This window comes from Thunnus albacares, chromosome 1, assembly GCF_914725855.1.
Source record: "Thunnus albacares chromosome 1, fThuAlb1.1, whole genome shotgun sequence".
In the NCBI taxonomy this organism is placed as follows: domain Eukaryota; kingdom Metazoa; phylum Chordata; class Actinopteri; order Scombriformes; family Scombridae; genus Thunnus; species Thunnus albacares.
Window position 1 is genome coordinate 11,561,382 of NC_058106.1, and position 22,269 is coordinate 11,583,650.

Sequence of the window (22,269 nt, forward strand, 5' to 3'; positions counted from 1 at the left end):
TTGGTAGATATATATATATATATATAAATATATATATACATATATACATATACTGCACCATAAGCTATGCCCTTTTTGTATCTTTCACAAGAGAGCTCATCAAAAAAAAACTCTGCCAGATCACAGGATTACAGTCGCTGAAAATGGACAGCAAATGGCTAAGCTGCTGAGAAGTATTAATACAATAATCAAGTGTTTCAGGTTGCTCTTAATTCAATTGTCTCTCTTAACATTTCCCGGCTATGTCAATCAACATGCCTGCCTTGTCTTTAAAGCAACAGAGGAGTTATCCATTCCGGCACCATTAAAACATCAATGTCTCATTTCTGCTAAATGGCAGAGGAAAGATAATTGGCATGTGTGCATGCATATTAATTAACTGATAATGAGACGATAAGGCCCTCTCTCTATCTGCAGGTGTGGAACCACTAATCAATTGGCAGTGAAATGGGGTAAAAATGCGCTTTTATCCCCCTACTGAAATTAAAAACCTATTTAGTACCACGTTTTCCAACAAAGTGCTTTTCATTTATCTTCTCCAGCACATTATTCAATCACACTTTCCATTTGTATAATGGTAATATTTTCATGTAATTTCCCACTGCCTCTGAGATGGGTATTTTTGATATGGCTTTGTGAAATGGCTATTCCATTCCAGCTCCATTCACTAGCTGGTAATAAACTTACAACCTATATTTCAGATTAAATGTCTTCAGCAAATGGAGCCAGCCTCAGATGTCCCCTAGCAAAGTGGAAAGACCACTTCTGCTCCCTGGTGGCGACAGGGTGAACTGCTTCAGTGTTTGTCTGTGCCCCCTGGTGGCAAAGACTGGAAAGGGCTGGAGCATTACTGTAACCCACGTCTTGGCAGCGTTTCACTATTTGCCGTGTAAAGCACTCACTGTCTCTGACTGTCCAAAAGAACAGCAGTAGCAGTCTTCTGATATGCAGAGCATGTTACTGTATCTAGCTGGAGAGCTGCAAGGTACCCACAGCTGAAACATAAGCTGACTATCTTAAAGGGTTCCTGCTTTAGCCTGCAGCACAATTGGAAGCATTTGAAAGAGTGTGTTGTAACTATCAGCCCTGACCAGAGGTGTGAGCGCTTCAGAGGAGGAAGAGAGGAAAATGAACATATAGCAGCTGTGAAAGACAAACAAAGATGATGCAAAGTACGCCGCAGGAGGCTGTGCAGAGATCTAAATGAAGGCTAAAAAAGAATATAAAGCCAACACAGGTACACAGTATTTGAGTGATAAATTACTATCACAAAATAGTTTTATTAATATAAGAGCTGTATTTCTGGAGAAGGATGTGTAGTGTGTGTAGTGTGTGTGTGAGTGGACACAGATGACACAGAGGTTGATGGACAGTAGTGCAGCATCGCCTCCTCCTGCTGACAGGCCCTCCTTCACCCTGGACAGGCCAATCTGTACACACACCGACACAGACACACAGAGCCCATCTCAGTCAGTGCTCAGCCCATTTGTCATGTCAAATAGCCTCAGAGAGACACGGCGGTCAAGTTATAGAGGTGATTGTATCAAAGTGACCCCAGTGCGATGGTCATAAATTGCTTGCTTTATGATGAGGTATCACAGCACAGTCAAAAGTTTGGACACGCTTTCTCAGTCAGGTAAATGGGGAAGGTGTGTCCAAACTTTTGACTGGTGCTGTATATCCTTGTTCTATTTATAACTGAGTGAGTGAAGGGACAGTCAACTGATGAGTAAAATAGGAAAAACATTTTTCATGCAGATGGTGAATAAAATGAGATATTTTATGAAACGTGAAATGATGAATAGTCTGTAGGTTATTTGACAAATGTCTTACTTTGAGTAGAGTTTAGGATGAGGTGTAAAGATGACACTCAGCTGGAACTGTCGGGTTTTTCATCTTTGTCTTTTTCTGTTGTTCCATTGGTTTCCTCCGTAGACGCCTCCTTGGTTGAAGCGGCTGTCTTCGGCCTTTCCTCTGGCTTTTCAGAAGGGTCCACCACCGTGGTGCCCCGGCTCGTGTTGCAGCCCATGATTTAGCAAAATCTAACAGTCTACCGTGCCCTGTTCAGCTGAAGGGAGTCCAGAGGTGTGTAGAGTGTTAATACACTTTTCATAACCTTAAAACCTCCAGGACTTGTTGTGGGATCAGGTGCCTTTGTTCTCTATGGCAACCTTGAGACTTCCTGTTGCATTGAGTTTGGCTACCTGGCTGTGTGTTTGTCTCCCTGGTTTTATTTTACGGGCCTTTGTCTGCTGCTGTGCTGCGTTTTTGTAATTACCTGCCAAGCAACATTGGTTGACAATTAACTCAGTAGTGTGCCAATACATGGTTACTGATAAACACCAAGGGGGATTGTGTGTGAATCACAGGGCAGCCATGGTTACCAATTTTTTCACAATGGTAAGTAATGTGTTGGGAGTTTCTGTTCACACAGTACAGCCAGAGGAATTTATGAATTTTATTTATCATCAGTCAGCTCGTGTCAAAGCAACTTCTTGTTTACGAGTCTAATAGTATCTTAAGGTACAAAATAAAAACTGCAGATAGTTTGATAGATACACAGCTTTGTGAATTCAATAAAATCCAAGCTACCTTTGCTGGTAATGTCTGATATTCTAAGAGAATATATAGCATGATATAATTTAATAATAGCATAACAAAGAGACACGAAGATGAGACATATTAACAAATGTATATTTATTGTTCACATGTATCTTAATATAACACTGATTGCTTATCAAAAACTGAAGAATACATGGAAAGCATTTTGGTTCATGAGATTCTTTTAAAAATAGAATAAAAACACAAATAACCTGTGCAATTTTTGATCGATACTTTATAAAATCATCCATGTTGCGTTTAGTTTCTCAAATCTGTCTATATCCTTCATGTGCCATGGAATAAAGTTCCATGCTGGTTTCACTTTTGCCCTTTTCCTTCATTCCTGCAAGAAAGTGAAAACACTAGTTTTGCTAGGTTTTCAACATAGTTCATCTAAAATCTTTAAATACATTTAGGAAAGCTTCAGTGCAGGATAAAACATGAGGAATGCATTAAAAACTGTTTTATAGTAGCTCTAAGTAAACACTTTGTATCTTCCCTCTTTAATTCACAACTTAGTTAATCAGAATCACTTTTCATGAAGGATCCTGGTGAAGCCATGGTGACATATGTCCCATGTAAGAGGCAGACTAGCTTGTCCCAGTTTAACTGCAGTTCAATTGGTAACATCCTTTCTTATTTTAACTTTTTTTTTTAATCCAAGGAATGTCAACCAAGCAATTTCCAGCCATGCCCTACTTCAAATGTAAACACCACCATACACTTCCACCAGGTAGCTGCCCAGGATGACCAGTCTTTTTACTATTACTGGCTGCTGAGCTGGGGATGAAATGCCTTATATGTATATAACAACACCTGGACAGTTGGTGTCAAAGAAGTGATAAGCAAAAGAGCAAAAACATGTCATTTTAGCTCAGACTGAATACAGTGAATACCTTTAGCTGATAAAGAATTTGGCCCAAAGGAACACGTAACGGATAAATGATGATAACCATGAAGAAAGACAAGACTGTGTGCTTTTCCTCTAACAGCTGATATTAATGGAGCAGAGTGACACGTCATGCTTCTAGGGCAGGTTAGAGTTGGTATCTGGAGAGGGTTGGTTCCATCTGTGAGTACGATCATCCACCACGTTCCTCAGTCGCCTCTGCAAGACTGACTGACCATCCAAACAAAGCCTCTTGGCTGAAGGGCCATCTTCTCCCTCCTCCTCCTCCTCCTCCTCCTCCCCTTCATCCAACGATATCTCACGGCATCGCCTGTTGGGTGACTTGCCCGTCTTGATCATGTTGTTGATCTCGCGCAGACGCTGTGGATGATATTTGTAACAATATCCCATTCAATCGTGATGAAATCAATACTTTAGCTCTACTAAAAGTGTTCAATAAGTAAATGAAAATGTATATCCAATATCTTCAATCTACCTCTGAGGGGCTGGAGTTGAAGTAGTAGCTGAGTCCGGGTGTACGGGGGGGAGAGGTTTCCGGGTTCAGCGGTGAAATGAAGATGGTGTGGCTGCTGGAGAGCCGACATCTGCGAGGAGATGAATACCACCGTCTGGGGTATGTGGACAAAGGAGGAGTGTCTCCCTGCACAAAAATTAAACAGCATGTTAGAAAAACCCGTCTTATTTATCTTATTACAACATTTCACATTTCCATAGAGGGGAGAATGGGGAACATGAGCCACTTTTTACATTTGATGATTTTACTGCAAAATCTGGTCCATGTCTGAATGCTTGACCCCTACAGTGAGGGGATCTGGTGGCTCTGTTATGCTTTGAGGGGCATTTTGCTGGCATGGTTCAGGTCCACTTGTCCCATTAGAGGGAAGGGTCACTGTGAATCAATACCAAGTTATTGTGAGTGATCACCTTTATCCTATGATCAAACATTTCTACGTTGATGGGATTTGTTTCTTCCAGGATGACTGTAGTGGAAATTTAAGATGAATTCAGAGAGCAAGTTGTCTTTCAAAGTTTTATTGCAATATCCAGAATACATATTTGCAAGTCCAGATCTCCCAGTTTGCTAGGCTGAAGAGATATTGAATGAAGTTCAGTGTTGGTACTTGCATATACAGCCACATGCATCACAATCATCCCATATTCTTTCGGTCTTTCGGTCTCTGCTGAGAATTAAGAGTTGAAGGCCAAATCCTTATCTGCCTTTCCTTCCTGGACATTCCCTCTAAAGTTACAGTGACCGAGTCCCACACCTCACCTTTGATAGTATCTGTTAGGAACATTTTCATAGGGGAAGCAGAGACCATAAAGTCTTACAATGAGCTTTTGATTATAAGGCAGTGTAACATAATCTTAAGACAATAACATAAATATATATCTTTCCATTGACAATGCCCCCATTCACAGGGCACGAGGGGTCAATGAATGGTTTGATGAGTATGAAAATGATGTGCATCATATGCTAAGGCCTCCATAGTCACCAGATCTCAACCTATTTGAACACCTACTTGAGTCCAAGATGGATTGAGTAATGTGAAGTGTGCTCTCTTAATTTGTGATCACATGATTACTTTAGCTTATGGTTACCTAGATAAAGGGGGTGGCTCATTTTACCCACTGGCTCTATTTACTCTGTTCTCCCCTATTGGCTTTTTGGGCTTCTGGTCTTGTTGTTTCAAACTCTAAATCCAGACACTTAAAATGACTCACTTACCCCAGAGTTCAGAGCAAACTGCTGCACAAAGTGCTTCATCTCTGTTGTGTAGACCTGGTTGTAAAAATAAATAAGATTGCCCCTCTCCTCCTGACAAGGTCCTGGATAATGTGTGGATGGTGTGTTGGGGGTGGGGATACTGTCTCTGTGGTCTCCATTATCTGTAATCAACAATATAATAAATGATCACACCTCATGGTGGAATTAGTGTTTCCTCTTACATTACTGATATGATGAAGATCATAAATTGTAAATTACTGTGGTTGCTCCATGTGTGATAATTCATCAAACAATGAGGCATTGCTTTTATGTAGCTGTGCCCTGGATATGCTGTATAAACAGGAGACATGGTGGACGAGCAGAATGGCAGCCAGAGGAAACGAAAGATGGAAAAAAAAGTAATGTGTTACTGATGTTCATGATTAATTATGAGTTTAATTAATCAACTCATCTTCCTGTTGCTGTTTACAGAGGAAGTGTTTGTGTCATGCCAACAGCGGGGGCAGAGCATGTGTAATCTTTTATTAAATTGCTTTGGCAACTTTGTGTAAAAAAAAAAAAAATCAATTAAAAAAATGTGACTAAAAGGCTAAATAAAAAGGCACAATTACATTTATACAGATGAGTATGGAGGATGTAAAATTAATATACATCCATATACAGCATCATATACTGTATATGTTGTGATGTATTTGTAAGTCTGTTTAAATCAGATCACATTGTACCATACTGTGTCATCAGGTAATCAGAGGAAGTCCTAATTCCACCCATTCAAATCATCTCAAAACACAGATGAGCGAGTGTGTTTCCTTCTTACTGTTGTTGTTTCCAATGGGACAATTTTCCGTCTCTCCTCGTGAAAGCAGCACATTTTTGCAGACCTGAGGACAGAAAAAGTCTGTGTTCATAACTATTTTTAAAAACTGAGGCCATGATAAACCTGTTAAAACAAACAAAACACACACACACACACTTCCAATGTGTTAATTGCAATTCATCTGTCCCTGTGACCATAATAAGATTCCATAATAAGATAAATAAGAGGCATTTAAAGTCACACATCATATATTTGAATTATCCAATTTTTAAGCAAATCAGCTTCCTGATATGGGAGAATACTTACCCCAGGTCTGTGTATCAATCACTCAGCAGCTCTTTCCTGATGTTTTGTTCATTCACAGTAGCTGAGATGTAGTTACATACTAAAGAAATTGCAACAATAATCTAAAAAAAACTTACACTTTTGCTGGCATATGGCTGAGACTTGTAGCAATTCATTATGTGCTTGAAGGGTATCTCAACCATGGTAATCTGTGAAAATAATGCAAATTACATACGATGGATCAGTTTAATTTGTTAGCAGGTTGTCTGTTCTTATCACTCAAAGTGGTAAACGTGGATACATACAGTAAACATGAATTCTTATTCTTATGAGATATTGTTAAAACAACATGGCATTATCCATAAAAACAACAAAAATACAATAAACATGTGACACTGTTTCTCTGTTTATAGGGAAGGGACTGACTCAACACATGGTCATAATAGACACTGAGACTTCTCTCAAACATATCAAAGCCCACCTTAGCCATGATGTAGATGGCACACATCAGCAGTTGGTCCAGGTGTCGATCGACCATGAGGTCAGTGCGGTGCACCAGGGAGTTCTCGAAGCACGTCCAGATCTTAAACCGCAGCTCCTCGGAAATTTCCAGTGTGGCGCACAGCTCCCTCAGACGCTTGGCCGTCAAGCTGTAAACCTGAAGCGAAGAGAAAACATGAGCACACTAAACATATTCTCTCCAAAAACTCCCCACAACTACCCCAGAGAAATGATTCCCCATAGTTGTCTCATGTGAAATAATGTATGTGCATCTAAAATGATTTGATATTCCATATCACCAAGGGGAGAAGTGGGGGAAGAAAAATCAGTCCAAGAACTAATGAGTGTATAAATAACAGAGCTATCATACATACATGTGTAGTGCTGAATTTTTTAGTCATTTTGGCCAGGATCACTTATGTCAAATCAAAAAATTAATTGTTGCATAATTGAAAACAACATTCATAAACCGCTCTTCAGTGTGTGTGTGTGTGTGTGTGGAGTCGGTGCGGTAGATCAGCTGACCTTGCGAACAAACAGACAGAGGGAGCTGCTTCTCTGAGGCCTGTTTACATCTGATGGGTCAGTTAGATCCACTGAGAAACACAGGATTGATCAGTCAGGACGTAATAAGTACAGTATACTCTAGTCAGTGTGCAATAGAGGAGTGTCATATGTTGAGGAATGTATTAACATAAAATTAAATGCAGAAGAATGTAATCAACAATAAACTTCCATATATTACAGCTATTATAAAAAAAACCCCAAAACTTCTTTTCTCAAGTGGTTTTTGCATAGACTCATTACTGTCACCCTACTGTATTAATTGCAACGCTTTGGGTCAGTTAATATCTTATCTCCCCTTTTCAAATGAATAATTATGGGTAGATAAAAAACATTGATTGAAATATGTGATATAAATATAAGTTGGTAAGATTTTAATTATACAAAGGTGAAAAACTAAACAAACAACTAAAATCTCTGGTGATTCAAGTAACAACATTTCTTGATGAGTACTGTTAAGGAGATTGTGTAGATACTGTTGGGTGAAATATACTCTGTTTATACCTCGTGGTGGGTGCATGTCTGTCTTCTTTGGATCTTCAAGCTGTTCAGGAGACATCACCTGCACATGACACAAATCCCTCATTAAAGCTCAGTCTGTGTGAAGAAATATTCACAGCACTTTGACATTTTTATTAAAGATCCACCACTCGCTCAAAAAAAAACAAAAACATTTTAGTTGTACTTCTAATTCAACATCTCACGGAAATGTCATCAGGTAAATCTATGTCACTTCACCTTGGGACAAACTTAAGTGTGTAATGTTAGATAAGTCAGGTAAAGAGGTTTTTTTTGTGTGTGTGTCATTGGCAACCTGTTGGCAGGTAGGCAGAAGACCCCCATTGGCTCTGATTTCTTGCCACAACAGGGAGTCCTTAGTCCAGGCCAGACTCTCCAGAATGTTCTCTTCCACTTCTTGGAGGTGCCTGATCCCATTGTGAGGCAGCCCCACTTCAGCCCGCAACACCGGCTCAATCACCTGTCAGAGAGCAGGAAAACAAAAAGTTAGAAGTGGTTCAAATCTCAGAGCAGATGGGAAACTATCTGGGAATATGTGGGAAAAATTGAGTGACCGCCACTCGGTAACTAGTGTTGATGTTTTCATAAGACAAGAATGTAACTGCCATCAAGCTTGTCCCAAAATAGTTCTTGTGAGTGTGTGTTTTAACCCTTTCTGTCCCCTGTGCCCTCCATAAAGTCCAAAACGTTTAGAGCTGCTGATTTGTTTTTCACCCCGAGAGTGCATGTGATACTGAAACAGCTGTTCAAAACTCATAGAGTGGTATAGATTTGATACTTAGACAGTCAAGGTTAAATGAACAACAGATATTTTAGCTGTGAACTCTGAACACTGAACTGACAGGACAATACAAGCCATGAAAAGCTATTTGCAAAATCCTGGCTTGAGATTTTGTACGTTTTCTGCATCTTTCATTAAATGTCACGGAGACAGCGACACATATAGTACTGTCCACATGTACACAGACAACTTTGCAAACACACCTTCCAGAAGTGATATGTTGCTAGTTTGAAGATCTGAAGGAGCAGAGGGAAGTCACATGGTAGAGAACTTGAGGTTATGGTGATCTCCAGACAGCAGACCACCAGGCAGCACTGGAAAAGATCATTCTCCAGGTTGCTCTGCATCAAACACATCACAAACACAAGTGCTTTATTATTACAAAAAAAAGTAACACATTCTGTATCACCCAGAGACCTACTGCCTTACAGTCATACAGTGTCCTACTGGGGCTCAAAAGGTTTTTATTAAGCTGTACAGCAGTTCCATTTGTGGCCACAGGAGGGCAGTTTACTCACTAAGATATCTCTGACACCTGGTCTTTTCATCTCCTGATTGACGAGAACCTCCAGTATCCTGTAATACCAGATCCCAGCCTCACAGCAGCACTTTGCTGCCAACTCTGTGAGCAATAAGACATAAGTTATAAGCGATACATATCAAGAACATGGGCTTCACTCCAGAATGTCATACTTGTCGTTAAAAAACAATCATGTGGGGATTTAAATTACTGTGGAGGAGTAGACAGTATTCCCCTGCCTTGCTTAAACACACAGTACAGTTTTCAGTCATGTTGTATCTGTAATGACTCATCAGTCTAATGACTAATGAGTGACTAATGAATTACTGCCAATCATAAAAATCTGGGTCATACACTGGTTAATATTGAACATACTGTAAAGTAAATTGGAGGAAAACCCTTCATGCATTTCTCACCAACATGCAAGTAACTCACGCACTCAACATGTGAAATCATTGAACATGTTAGCATACCGTTGGTCTTCTCATGTCCTGCATCGCCCTTGTGGTGTCGAAGGAATGTGTGCAACATACGACTCAGTCTTGTTTTAATGGCCTCTGTTGGATCTCTGCTGCACTGCCTGAATTAGAGGAATCAAAGCAGGAATGTGACCAGGTAAACAACAAAAAAAATAGGAAAAAAGCAAGGAAATGGTAATCTTTCATATCTATGAATTGGAGTGCTTGGTTGGAAAACATCTGAGAAGTGCATTAAAAAAAAGCACACAAACTCTCAGTGCAACAGTCAAAAGAATTAATGAGAGTGAACACAAACCTCCTAAACTGACCATAATGTTTACAGGCAGTAAAACAGACCTTTTGTCTTGATGCAAACCACACCCTCTGTGCCTTTTTACCAATACACCAATGATGCAGTAACTAGCCCATTGTTATGTTTACGGAATGTTGTAAAGACCGAAAATCACAACACACACACACACACACACACACACACACACACACACACACACACACACACACACACATACACAAAATGGCCACAGCATGAGCAACACCGTGTGACTGTAACTCTCACTTGAACACAGCGATCAGGCTGTCACTGGGGCCAAACATTGGCTTTCCCATGTTGCCCTGAGGCTTGGTTGCCATGGTGACCTCCACACTCACACAGGATGAGAGTCAGAGCAGGAACGTGCACCTAAACAAGGAAAGGAACATGAAAAACACTGTGAAGAAAATGAGTGCACATGAAAGCCTTGCAGCCCAGTAAAATCAACAGCTTAGAAAATAAAACAATGAATGCTAAAATGTCTCATATTTTAAGAACAGCTTTATTTTCTTAAACCATTTATGTATCTTTATACTTTCATTAGGCTGGTACTATTATAAGAAACTAGTCATAATGAAAACAGTCATGTACTGCACTTAATAAAGAAACTTCGTCTGCACGGTGTCAACGGTTCATTCTGATCAGTCACAAGTGTTCACATCTCTGAGAGGAGATCTTGCCAGACATGACAGGTTACTGCGATGTACGATTGACAAGTTTGTTTATTTAGCCAGTTAGAGAATGTTGAGCCGTTGACCAAGCTCTCATGTTCAACAAGAGTAATCCTTTGTTCCTCAGGATGCCAGAGAAGAGTCACGTCTACAAGCAGCGATTAGAATTAATGAACAAATACTAAGCTTCTTGTGACACATTGCACAGTCAGCCAGGACTCAACACACAACCACAGGCCTCAGGTTTAAACTGACAGTCAGGACTCGCTGTTACTGCTGATGCAATTTTTTTTTTTCTTCTAAGGGTTCTAAGGTTTCTGATTTGTGTCATTATGATCCGGTATGACGTCAGTCTTGCGGCGCTCCTGGTCACTCGTCCCTCCACCTACGTGTAGCGTAGTTATAAACAACATATTTTTCATCTTTGTCAGTTTTATTTTAGGCTGTATGATGTGAAAAGAAATGGTCGCAGGTGATGTGTTTTTTTTTGTCCAAAAGTTTGAGTAACTATGGAACCAGAGGAAGTGTGTGTGTGTGTGTGTGTGTGTGTGTGTGTGTGTGTGTGTGTGTGTGTGTGTGTGTGTGTGTGTGTGTGTGTGGTGCCTCCTCTGTCCCGCCTGAATGGAGACTCTGTTCTTCTAATGATTTCCACATGTGCTGCTTATCATTCTGGGTTACAGTCCTCAGAGAGTCAGACAGACCTCAGTCTCCGGTGTCTGCAGACGACACGTGGTGGTGTGTGTGTGTGGGTGTGTGCGTGGGTGGCTGTGAGAACTGTGATTTTGTTTCTTCATTTGAGAAATATGCCCATTTTTATTTATTCATTTTATTGTATATTATTATATTATGTATTATTATATTTATATATATTTACAATTAATCGATTAGTTACCAACTATTAGGGTAAACATCCCTGTTAAGCCCATCAAATCTGCTTTTCAGATATTTTTAATATATAATGCCCCAATTTAAGTGAGAATATTTTTGTTAAAATGAAAGTTTAATCTCTCATTCCAAGTGTCAATAATTCATTTATACCGATTTCTACAGTTTTTATTGTCTAATTTGTCAAAATATGTCAAAAGTCTGGCACAGGCTTAAGGTGTACCTAATGTACCCTTTAAGCTCATGGGTGTTCCAAATAAACCTACTTTATGATTTGTTGATAAATAAATATATATATTAAAAAATATTACAACAATACAAACTTGTTCTATTCAAATCTGTAATCTCTCAATAACTATTTTCATTTTGTCTCCACGTCAGTCCTGTGGCCTGTAAATGGAATTTGAAATAGCTAGGCGTGACCAGACATTTTGCTGTGTTGTCAAGACACAAAAAGCTAAACTTACAACATGTCTTCTTCGGAATATAGCCGAAAAAACTATTTACAAACAAAATCAAAACTACAGTGGAAATTACTCTTCAATACTTCATTTTTCAATATGTGTTGTCATTGTGTCTGTATCTCTATGCTGCAGTGTGCTGCTGGCATTTCAAGTTGGCCAAAAGTTCTGGTCCAGCCAGCTGGTTGAAAGTGCAAAGATGTTTTTATGAAGAATTCTGAAGACCGACCGACATTTCAGGTTCAATACTAATGTTCTAAGGTTAGTAAATCAGTCAATTTCAGGATTTACATTTAAACAATAAATTGAACTGATTTTCAAATGTTAATCACATTTAGGATAATAGTTTGAAAACACTAAAAACACATTTTAAAACCATTCAGTTCATTGTAGATATACATTAAAACATACAATTCATTGTGAGGAGACATCAGTCAGAACACCTTGAAGCTCATTAACTCATCTCAAACTAAAACTCATCTGAAAAGCTTTAAAAAAGATTTAAAAAATATTGCATATGTTAGTATAGAATATAGGCCTGTCCAGAATGAACTGACCTATGTAATATCACTGATATTTAAATATGGATATTAATTATCTGATTTATTGAGCTGATTAATGAGGTGAGGTTAAAATTAGGGAGGAAAATGATTCAAAAGTCAAAAGGGACAAATTCCCCATTGAAATACAGTCAAGTAGGCTTAAGGGGAGCAGGTGGGCTTAAAGGGAACATCAGTGAATTTATGGTTAAAAGACAGAATATTTTATTCTACATACATTATATTAAAAAAACAACTATATGAAATAAATGGTGTGCTAACATAATATGAAAAGTATTAATTGATCATACAGATAAATAATTATCTGTGCTCATTTATATCCACCCGAACAGTGTGATTTTTTTGGTAGCATCCCCTTTAAGCCCACCAGCTAAAAATGTTAATTAAAAAATAAATAAAGATAAACATACACATTTACTTTATTTAACAGTATAATAATATAAACTGCATACAAAAATGTAAACTATACATGTTTATCATGCTTTGTGTCATTGCAATGAACCATACTATGCAGCTACTGATGCAGCATGTGGTCTGTTTGCTGATGTGCTAAAACTCATATGTTGATTCCAAAAGAAACAATATGTCTGATTCAAGTAATATTCTAACATTTGTCTTATTCAAAACACTAATCACTTAAATTAATGAGTATTTACTAAAAACAGTAGTAGAAATATGCAAAAAATTTTCTGAGGGACTGAAATCACCAAAGTCTTTTTGCAACTTCTTCCGGGATCAGCAGGCACATGTCACACATGGCCTTCCATAATTCAATATTGACAAATCTGATTGACCTACAATAAAAAGTGTCATGTTTGTAACAACTAGCTTCATTGGAAGAAACATCAAACAGCAAAAAATGATACTGTGGTTTTTTTTTGTTGTTGTTGTTTTTTTATTTTTTATTTTATGGATATGACTTATATGGTACGTGGGCTTAATAGGGACGTTTACCCTGATTTAATCACCAACTATTTTAATAATAATGGATGAATCATTTTGAGTAATCTTTTAAGAAAAAAATGTGTGTGTGTGTGTGTGTGTGTGTGTGTGTGTGTGTGTAATTATGTAAGTCTCTATGAGGCAGGACACTTAAATCAATCAATCAAATCAAACATTATTGCATTAGAAGGACATGACGTCGTGGCAACGGAACTTAGACATTTTTTATGGAAATTTCCCTGATACTTCTACTTAGTATCATCATCATTCAGCATCATCCTGTACTGTAATTTCATCAGATTTTGTAAAAAAAAAATTTAAAAAAATAAAAATCCAAATGAAATAACCTTCCTGCCAGTTATTGTCTTTCATAAAGAGACACTTTACAGTTAGTCTGTCTGCCGATGACTGCAGATAGCTGTCTACACTCTGCTTCCTCAAACATGTCACAGTCCATCTTTATTTTGATTATATTGTAGTTGCAGTTCATTTTTTATAGTTCATTTAAGTGGGGGAGAAAGGGAAGAACACAGAGAAAAAATTATGATGTCTTCACATTACATTTTATTTTATCATTTTAGGAGTCAAATTATTAATTTTTTGTCAGTATTGCCTGGTTCTTTTTTTTTTTTTTTTTTACAATTTATTCATTATAATATAGACAGAAAAATACAATTTAGAACAAATCAGATACAGAAAAAAAATTGGACAGATAAGGAAGAGGAGGTCTACAGTATAAAAAAGTGATCAATTAGTGAAAGGTACATGTCTCAAGAAAAAAGTTTTTCATATCATATCATATGGTGAATCTATATGCTGTCTAGCTGAATTAGACATAAGTATTTACCTTTTGTCACTCTGTATTTAATGGCATCAAAAGTCTCTATAACAGACTTATTTTCTAAGAAGATAAATACAGGAAACACAAAAAAGTAATAACTGCGAGTTGAGTAGACTACAATTACACATTCATAAATAAAATTACTTCAAAATTTGAGCTAATAAACTATTTTAACCTGATCCAAAGGAACGGGATGATTGCTAGAGCTAAATAGGTGGTCAGTCAGATTTTCCAAACTCAAAATAGTCAAAAATTCCAGTAGCCAGTTTTCTATTGCAAAGCAGTTTGGCCTATGCACTTTCCAGTTTGTTAAAATCAAGAATTTTCTAAATTGTTGGTTTTATGCCTGTTTTTTATGCGAGACCTTCAACAATAACAATCAGAATCGGGCACCGAGAGGAGAATTGCAGGGAAAATCACTGAAATCATAAGAGTGAAAGGCAGATTTAAACACCAAGTCGTCTGACTCATCTCTACAGCTGCAGGTTGGAGACCAGATGTTGCCAGACAACACCTACAACCAACGCAGATAAATGGGAACTTGGAACCACTCACACATATGAATCATAGCCTGTCGTGTTCAGTTTGAGCCTCTGGCTCAACCATGCACTATTGATTAAAATACACCCTTAATTGTCAAGAAATCTTCTGCTACTGCTACTGTCTCCAGTCTGTTTGTCCTGCTTTGACACCAGAGTTTCAGAGTCTCAGAAAATAAAGAGCACAAGAAAGTCAGTGAGCAGCACAAACACCGGAAAATAACTTATATTTAACTCAGAGGGGACTCATTCAAATCTGTTGTCATGCATCATTATCTGTCCTATTCTGTATTTTATCTTTAATGCAGTGTATCAAACAACTTTCACTTTTAAAGAAGTAGTACTTGTCGCAGGGCTGCTGTGTTGCTTCCGACTGCAATGTAGATCAGAGTTATTTTTATTTTTTGGTAACTCAGTAGGAAGTCACAAATCAATTTACACTTAAAGTTCTGCATAATCTGTTGCCAATTTCTTTGGCTCACACCCATTTCCTGTTTTCCCCACACTGGTCTTCAAAAACATCAAACTAGGCCTTGCTTTCACTTTCAGACATGTGCTTCGACATTTAAACATTTAAATGGTGCTCAAGTTAACTGCAGATTCATTTTGTGTTTGATTATCAGTATGACGTTATCTTTCAGTGCAGACAGCCCTGGCTGCAATAGAGCTCTTTAAAATAGTCACTTATTAACTGTTTGAGGGTCGGTCTGTCTTGTAGAATGTGGTCATCACTCGTACACAAGTGGATGATGACAGATGATACATTTTGTTTAAAACTAAACTTTCATTAGTCAGTGGACTTTTAGCTTTACTGAACACAAGACACTTATTTACAAGTTCAGAGTTCGGTAGAAATCACTTACCGGTGTTGCTGACTCTTGTGAGATGTTTTGGTGAATTTTCATCAGCTAGATCGAGGGTTTCCTGATCTAATAATAATGCTTTATTATGTCCGGCTGGTGAGAGTGGGGCAGGGCAGTCAACCTGCTGCTGTGCAGGCTGAGGAAGTTCAGCCCACTGGCCTCTCACTGCAGACAAGCCCCAACTTGTTACTGTATCTAGTAGCAGTAAGAAGCAGTGAGGAGCAGTGGAGGTGACTGAACCAAGCCACTGAGCACCACCAAGAGGAGGAAAGGAGCACTTACAAACATGTGCTTGCTAACCAGTGAAGTGTTGCTAAGATAATGTGGACATGTCAAGGACATTTTCCCAATTACAGCCATACATTCTAAAAGAAGCTACCTGGGCAAAGAAAGTTGGAGACATTAACTAAATAACTTATCTTTTTGCTACCTGCACTCTGAGTATTGATTGGTGTTATTCATTAAAAACAAACAAACAAAAAAAAAACCCCTTCACATTAAAAAACAAGAGGGAAGAGAGAATCAACTTCACCTGCCACAGTTAAGGGTTCAATTCTCTTGATTCAAGGAAGTTGAAGGTCTATTTCCTGGAACTGATAGAATGAAACTCATACTGTAGAGAACCTAAGAAACAAGAAGTTAACTTTTCTATGCACATAGGTCAAGGCTCTTTCCTGTGCTGCCTCCAGTGCCTCCGGATCTGCTCACTTGAGTGAAAGCCAGTGTAGAAAACTAAGTTTGATAAATATGACGGAGCATAAAAGTGCAACAAGAGGTCTTCAATTGGTCCAAAATGCAGCAGCTACAATCTTCACATCTGTTCTATCCTAATGTCTTTACATCGGCCACCAATACAAGCCAGAGCTGATTTCAAAATCCTCCTGCTGACCTACAAGGCCTTAATCGGATTGCCCCCCCCTCCACCCCCCCACATATCCAGCCTTATTGCTCCATATACTCCATCATGTCCTCTACGCTCTAACTGTCCCTAGATTCAAGAAAATGTCCCTTGGGGGTAGAGTCTTTGCTCTCAGAGCCCCCTTGCTGTGGAATAAGCTCCTATTGCATGTTTGGGGGGGCAGGATCTGTGGAGATTTTTGAATCCAGGCTGAAAACTCATCTTTTTTCTCTGTGCTTTGGTCTCTTCTAGTTTTACTGTTTGGGTAATGATCCAATTGCCCTCTACCTGAAACTGCTATCCCTGCCTCTGTGTGTGTGTGTGTGTGTGTGTGTGTGTGTGTTGGATTTCTATACTGTACGTTGTTCAGTATTGTGTCTGTTGTTTTATTCAACCTGTAAAGTGTGCAGAGACTCATCTAGTGATGTTACATTTTAAATAAAGTGAAGCTGAAGTTGAAGAAGTGGAACAGTGAGAGTGTGTTACAGATTTGAGGTGGACAAGTGCCAAAAAGTTCCTGATACTGATGTTTTCTTGAACAAGGTCCCAGACAAAGTAACAGGCAAAGGCACACTTTATGGATAGTCAGAAGAATATGTTTAATAAAAATAATTAAACCTCAGTTTCCTCTATAGAACTTCATAGAAAGTAATCCAATAAATTACAAATGACTTAAGATGCTTTTTCCTGCACTACATAAAGAATTATTTGACTACACAGACCACAACTTGCAAATATTACAACTGTCCAATGAAAAAAAAAAAAAAAAAAAAAAAAAAAAAAGACAAAAACTGACCAAGGTGACATTTAGGATATTATCAAGCTTGAAATAAAAATACAAAACCAATGCTGCTAGTTTTGTCATCTCAGTGATTACATGTATGAAAACTGAAAGAGAACCTCCCTGTACAGCAGTAGTGTGTGTTGTCGTTCTCCTTGCATATTGGTCATTGTTTACTTGTGTCTGTGTTTAACGCAGGTTTAACACTGCTTCTAGTTACTCTAGCACTAGCAGTGCATTGGAAATCCTTGTACAGTACAACTTAGGAAAAACACAATCAAAAGAAAAAGCAAAATGAAAGCGAAATGTCCAATCTTATGTCTACCTTTTTTTTTTTTTTCTCCCCCCATTTGTCCCCTTAAGAGGCTCAGCACAGTCATCAATCCATCAACCCAGCACTGTGGGGCAACAAAAAGTAGCAAAAGTTTTGAGTTCAATCATCTACAGCAGAAGTAGCGATGGCTGGGTGTTTGCATAAGGGCACTACAAGTTTAAAGAGAGCAGAGGTGCAGATATACAAAATGACAGTGGCATGTTTAAGTTCATTGCTCAGACATAGAAAAATACCGTACTGTTAGTAATAATATTACAAAAAATGCAATTGCATTGCAAGCAAAAACCATGATGAGGTCTATATAACAGGCATACAAGAAAACCACTTTAAAGCAACATTATAAATCAGATGTGTCTTCAGTCTTTGTGTTTTTAGATCACAGGGTTGTTCATGGTTCACCCACTAGAGAACGATGCTACAGCAATACTTCAGAACTAAAACAGACTGAGATAAGTCAGTGGGTTTCTCCAGCACTGAGGGACCCTGCTGGGGTGGGGGGGGGGGAGGGAGGTGCTCCGCTGTCCCCAGTCAAAACAAAAGCCCCTGCCTCACCTCAGAGATAACTCTGAACTGTGTATCTAACAGTCCACTGTGTAACAGCAGTCCTAGAGCAAGCACTGCTGCGCTAGAGAAAAATTACAAAAAGGTACTTCGGCTTGAGTGAATTCCAGTGTTTATGTGTATCCTGGTTACAGCTTAAAATGAACACGTGCAGGAGATGATGGACAAAACCCACAAGCATGGACACTGAGCGCTGCAGACAGATCTGAGCAAGACAGAAGTTGAATGAGAGTGAGGTACGGGATAAGGGCACTTCTACATCTAGCTGAGGCTCCGTTCATCAGCAGAACAGAGTCGAGGACTACGTGAAATACACAAGCTGCAAACTCCCAGCAACACAAGCTGCGATATTGAGCCCTTCCTTGCGCTAGCCCGTCTGGCACTGTGTAAAATTTAATACTCAAAGACAATGACAATTACTACAATCTTAGCCATAATTTGAACTAGTTTGTGCTTGTGCCATGTGTCTTGTGTAAGACTTTGGTAGACAGGTGGTTATGCAGCCCAAAATCCAAAGGACTCAAATTTGCAACAGATTAGCAATGAGACGTGTTTGAAGGTCAAAAACAGTTGTAATTACACTAGTAATGTAGTCTCTACTAGTAATAGCTTGCAAGGCCCCTTTCTTAATACACAGCATTGAGACTGGAAGTTATGGAAGTAGTCGATACCAGGTGAGAGGAGCAGTCCAGCAAAACAAGACAACACAGTGGAAGCTCTCAGTTTAAAAAACAAAAAAAAACAAAACAAAAAAGGCCTCTGACACACACATTCCAGCAGGGGACGAGGACAATATGTACATGGACACAGAGAAAACACTCCCATGCACATTTGCACAGTGAAGCCAATCCATTTAGCACAGCTGAGGTAAGATGCAGTCAAATACGCCGGGGCTGTGGTAATAATATCCATGTTATCAAGAATCCTGAACTCTTCCTCTACACAGAGACCACAAAACTCTGTCAGGACCTCAGAGGGTCAAAGGGCAGTTTTTGGCACACAGTAAAAGGTTGTTTTCTGTCCCCCACAGCTTGAGGAGTTTATTAGACTCTGACACCGTAGTCAAAATCAACAGATGTGCAAGTGAACGTGTACGCCTACTGTGGGTAGCTAAAGTGCACCTTGAGCATGTTGCGGCATGTTTGTAAGGTGATGGTGAGGTTTAAAAATTAGATATCCACGTGAAAACTTAAAAATAAATAGAATCACAGCAGAGAATTAAATTATGATCCATTTCAGAAGGAATTTAAGCTTATTTGTTTGATTTACAAAAATAATACTTCTACAGAATTTCCCCCATAATCGAAGCCATGTTGAAGAGGGAGCTTCAGGTAATTCTGCCTCCAAAATGGATGAACTGGTGAACTGAAAATGCAGGAATGAACTGTTCAACGTGATATGAAGGTAAATGACAGGTACAACAGGTGAGGCTGCGTGAGTTGTGCACTGGGGTGGAACATGGCAGACAGAGAATCTACAGCTTCAGTGACATTCATTAGCTGCCCAAGTTATTGCTGACATATCCAACGTATGATCTGCAAAGCATAAGTGTCAACGAACCTGTAAAAGTACTGACTATTTACAAGAGAAAAGTGTTTGTCAAGTGTCATTCCCCAACCCCCAACAATCAAAATATATTAATAGTACAGCTCAACGAGCGTGTTGATGTAGTTTCACTTTTTTAATAAAATTAAATCCTGACATAATTACAATAATGCCTTTTGTTGTTGCAATTGTACATAATCGTGTGGTACAAGTTCACAGAGTTCAGAAATCTACTAAAGTCTGACATGCAAAATGTCTCAAAACAAGACTGTACCTTGTGAACAAACACTGAAATTTTATTTCAGTTCCTTTTAAGTCAGTTTTTTGCTGTTTTTTTTTTGTTTTGTTTTTGTTTGTTTGTTTGTCATGTTTTTGGAATATTTATTACACAACATTTTAGTTAGTTCTTGTATGTACATGTAAAGAAATAGCAACATAAGTGCTGGAAAATCCATATATATGTGAATATATGTATACATTTCTAGGCGATACATAAATAAATTTGTAATTATATATTCATAGATCAGTCCTCATCACTGGAGTCTGAATTGTCTGAGGATGAAGACGAGCTCCCAGACTCTGATGAAGATGACTCTGCTTTTCCCAAACCTTCAGGACCACTGTTCTCTTTTTGTTCTGCTGACTCCTCATCGTCATCTTCTTCTTCTTCCTCCAAAGCCTCGTCATCCTCCTCCTCCTCCTCCTCCTCCTCCTCTTCCTCTTCCTCTCTGTCCTTCTCTGCTGCTGGCCGCTGTGTCTCCTGTGGCGATGACTGGGAGGCTGCAGGAGGGGTGGGATCACTGTTTGAGCTCTGCTGCTGTGTGGCAGACACAGGAAGGTTAAGGCCTGGAGTGAGAAGCATCCCTGGGTAAATCATACTGGAGAGTAACAAGGGGTTAAGAGACAGTGGGTGACCGGAGGCTGCCGAGGCAGCTGAAGCACTTTGTGGGGCGGTGGCAGAGGAAGTGGCGCTGTAAGTGGAGGAAGGAGTTGTGTTCGAGCCCTCGGTCCTTTCTCCTTTGGTGTCTGAGGTGTGAGAAGGGGCTTTAGAGGCAGACGGCTCTCCTGTTCCACCGCTGGCAGTTCCCTTCGCCTTGTCCTCGGTGCCAGCTGCGCCCTCCTGAGCAGGCTTCCCAAGCAAGCTGCTCATGCCAAGCAGGTTCGGCAATCCCGCCATACCAGACAGCATCATGGGAAACATGGCAGCTAAGTTACTTGCGGCCAGGTTGCTTGCGTCGGATGGAAGCCCCATAAGCCCTGCGGTGAGCTGCAGGGACTGTAAGCTCTGCAGGTTTTGCTGGAAGGCCTGCAGGCTGGTTAGGTCCATTCCAGAGAGGAGGCCATTGGTCAGCAGGGGGTTCAGGCCCAGGGTGGAGGCTGCTGGGTTTGGTGCTGCTGCCGCCGCCGCCGCTGTAGCTGCTGCTGCCGCCTTGGCCAGAGGATTCTTAGGTCGCCGTCCACGCCGGCTCACCTCCTCAGGAACAATGGGTCCTGTCAGGATCCTGTCAAACATGCTCTCTGGGAGGTAACCCTGAGAAGTGACACATGCAGGGTTAGCTAGCTGAAGAAGGCAATAACGATGGGGTCTCAAATGCAGTACATCAAGCTAAAGCTAATGCAGTCTAGTACAACAGCACTACAATAAATCCTACCTTCATGAAAGTTATAATGTTCAGTTTTGTCAACACGGTTAAGTCAGCCTTCACTGATACAAAGTTGAATGAACTTAACTATAACAGGTAAGAACATTAATGAAAGTTATTGCAGGACTGCTGTATTAGATTGCATTTGTTTTAGCTAGTAGTACCTAATAAACTGGCAACTGACAGTATATCAACACTGTTTGAAACAGTCTTTCTTGATGTGACAGTCCCAGTGAAAGTTTTAGTCTGAGGGATGCGTTATTTAGTGACTCACCGACTGTTTGACAACATCTGCCCATTCAGGTGGGACTCCGTACTCTGGGTTCTCCTGAAGGAACCGGCACAGATCCTTCAGAGGAGGAGCAAAGGCTCCACCGACCTACAGGCAAGATTACAGGCGACATGAACCAACCGGCAACATACATATTTTACATTTGGGAAGCACACAGGTACATATATTGCACTCTGACTGCAGATTAAATATATGAAAATATTACTTCATTTACGTTCTCATTTGTAAAAGGCACAATAGACATTTTATTGTGATTGGATTATTTTTCTACAGTGTTGTGCATAGATGTTTACAGAGTATCTGATTTTCATTATAGTTTATAAACGCAAATCATTTGGACAATGTGACAGCTACAGCAATGCAATCTGTTAAAATTAAAATGAACAGAGGTAAAACTCACTTTTTGAAATTATTCACACCTAATGTCAGAAGCCACT

General features: G+C 39.4%; 2 protein-coding genes and 1 long non-coding RNA gene across 10 annotated transcripts in view; all 3 read right to left on the bottom strand.

The window, feature by feature from the left end:
• Positions 1-1,240: 1,240 nt before the first annotated feature.
• Positions 1,241-2,306, bottom strand: LOC122988207. The gene is made up of 2 exons (XR_006404732.1): positions 1,834-2,306; positions 1,241-1,430 (listed from the first exon to the last, which is right to left on the bottom strand). It is a non-coding gene; the product is annotated as an uncharacterized LOC122988207 (long non-coding RNA).
• A 374-nt stretch (positions 2,307-2,680) lies between these two features.
• On the bottom strand, positions 2,681-17,672 carry LOC122966263 (retinoblastoma-like protein 2). Its single transcript, XM_044330362.1, has 14 exons — positions 15,779-17,672; positions 10,263-10,385; positions 9,701-9,807; positions 9,226-9,329; positions 8,911-9,048; positions 8,222-8,386; positions 7,912-7,969; positions 7,369-7,439; positions 6,824-7,000; positions 6,480-6,551; positions 6,058-6,121; positions 5,241-5,401; positions 3,987-4,151; positions 2,681-3,871 (listed from the first exon to the last, which is right to left on the bottom strand). The coding sequence occupies exons 2-14, from the start codon at positions 10,334-10,336 to the stop codon at positions 3,629-3,631; spliced, it is 1,599 nt and encodes a 532-aa protein (XP_044186297.1). The 5' UTR covers positions 10,337-10,385; positions 15,779-17,672; the 3' UTR covers positions 2,681-3,628.
• A 2,346-nt stretch (positions 17,673-20,018) lies between these two features.
• Positions 20,019-22,269, bottom strand: part of chd9 (chromodomain helicase DNA binding protein 9) — a 76,120-nt gene continuing 73,869 nt past the window's right edge. For all 8 annotated transcript variants that reach the window (XM_044329970.1, XM_044330071.1, XM_044330062.1 and 5 more), the window contains 2 exons: positions 21,815-21,919; positions 20,019-21,428 (listed from right to left, as the gene is read on the bottom strand). In XM_044329970.1, the coding sequence (XP_044185905.1) occupies positions 20,421-21,428; positions 21,815-21,919 (1,113 nt within the window). In that variant the 3' untranslated portion in view covers positions 20,019-20,420. The remainder of the gene's footprint in view (positions 21,429-21,814; positions 21,920-22,269) is intronic.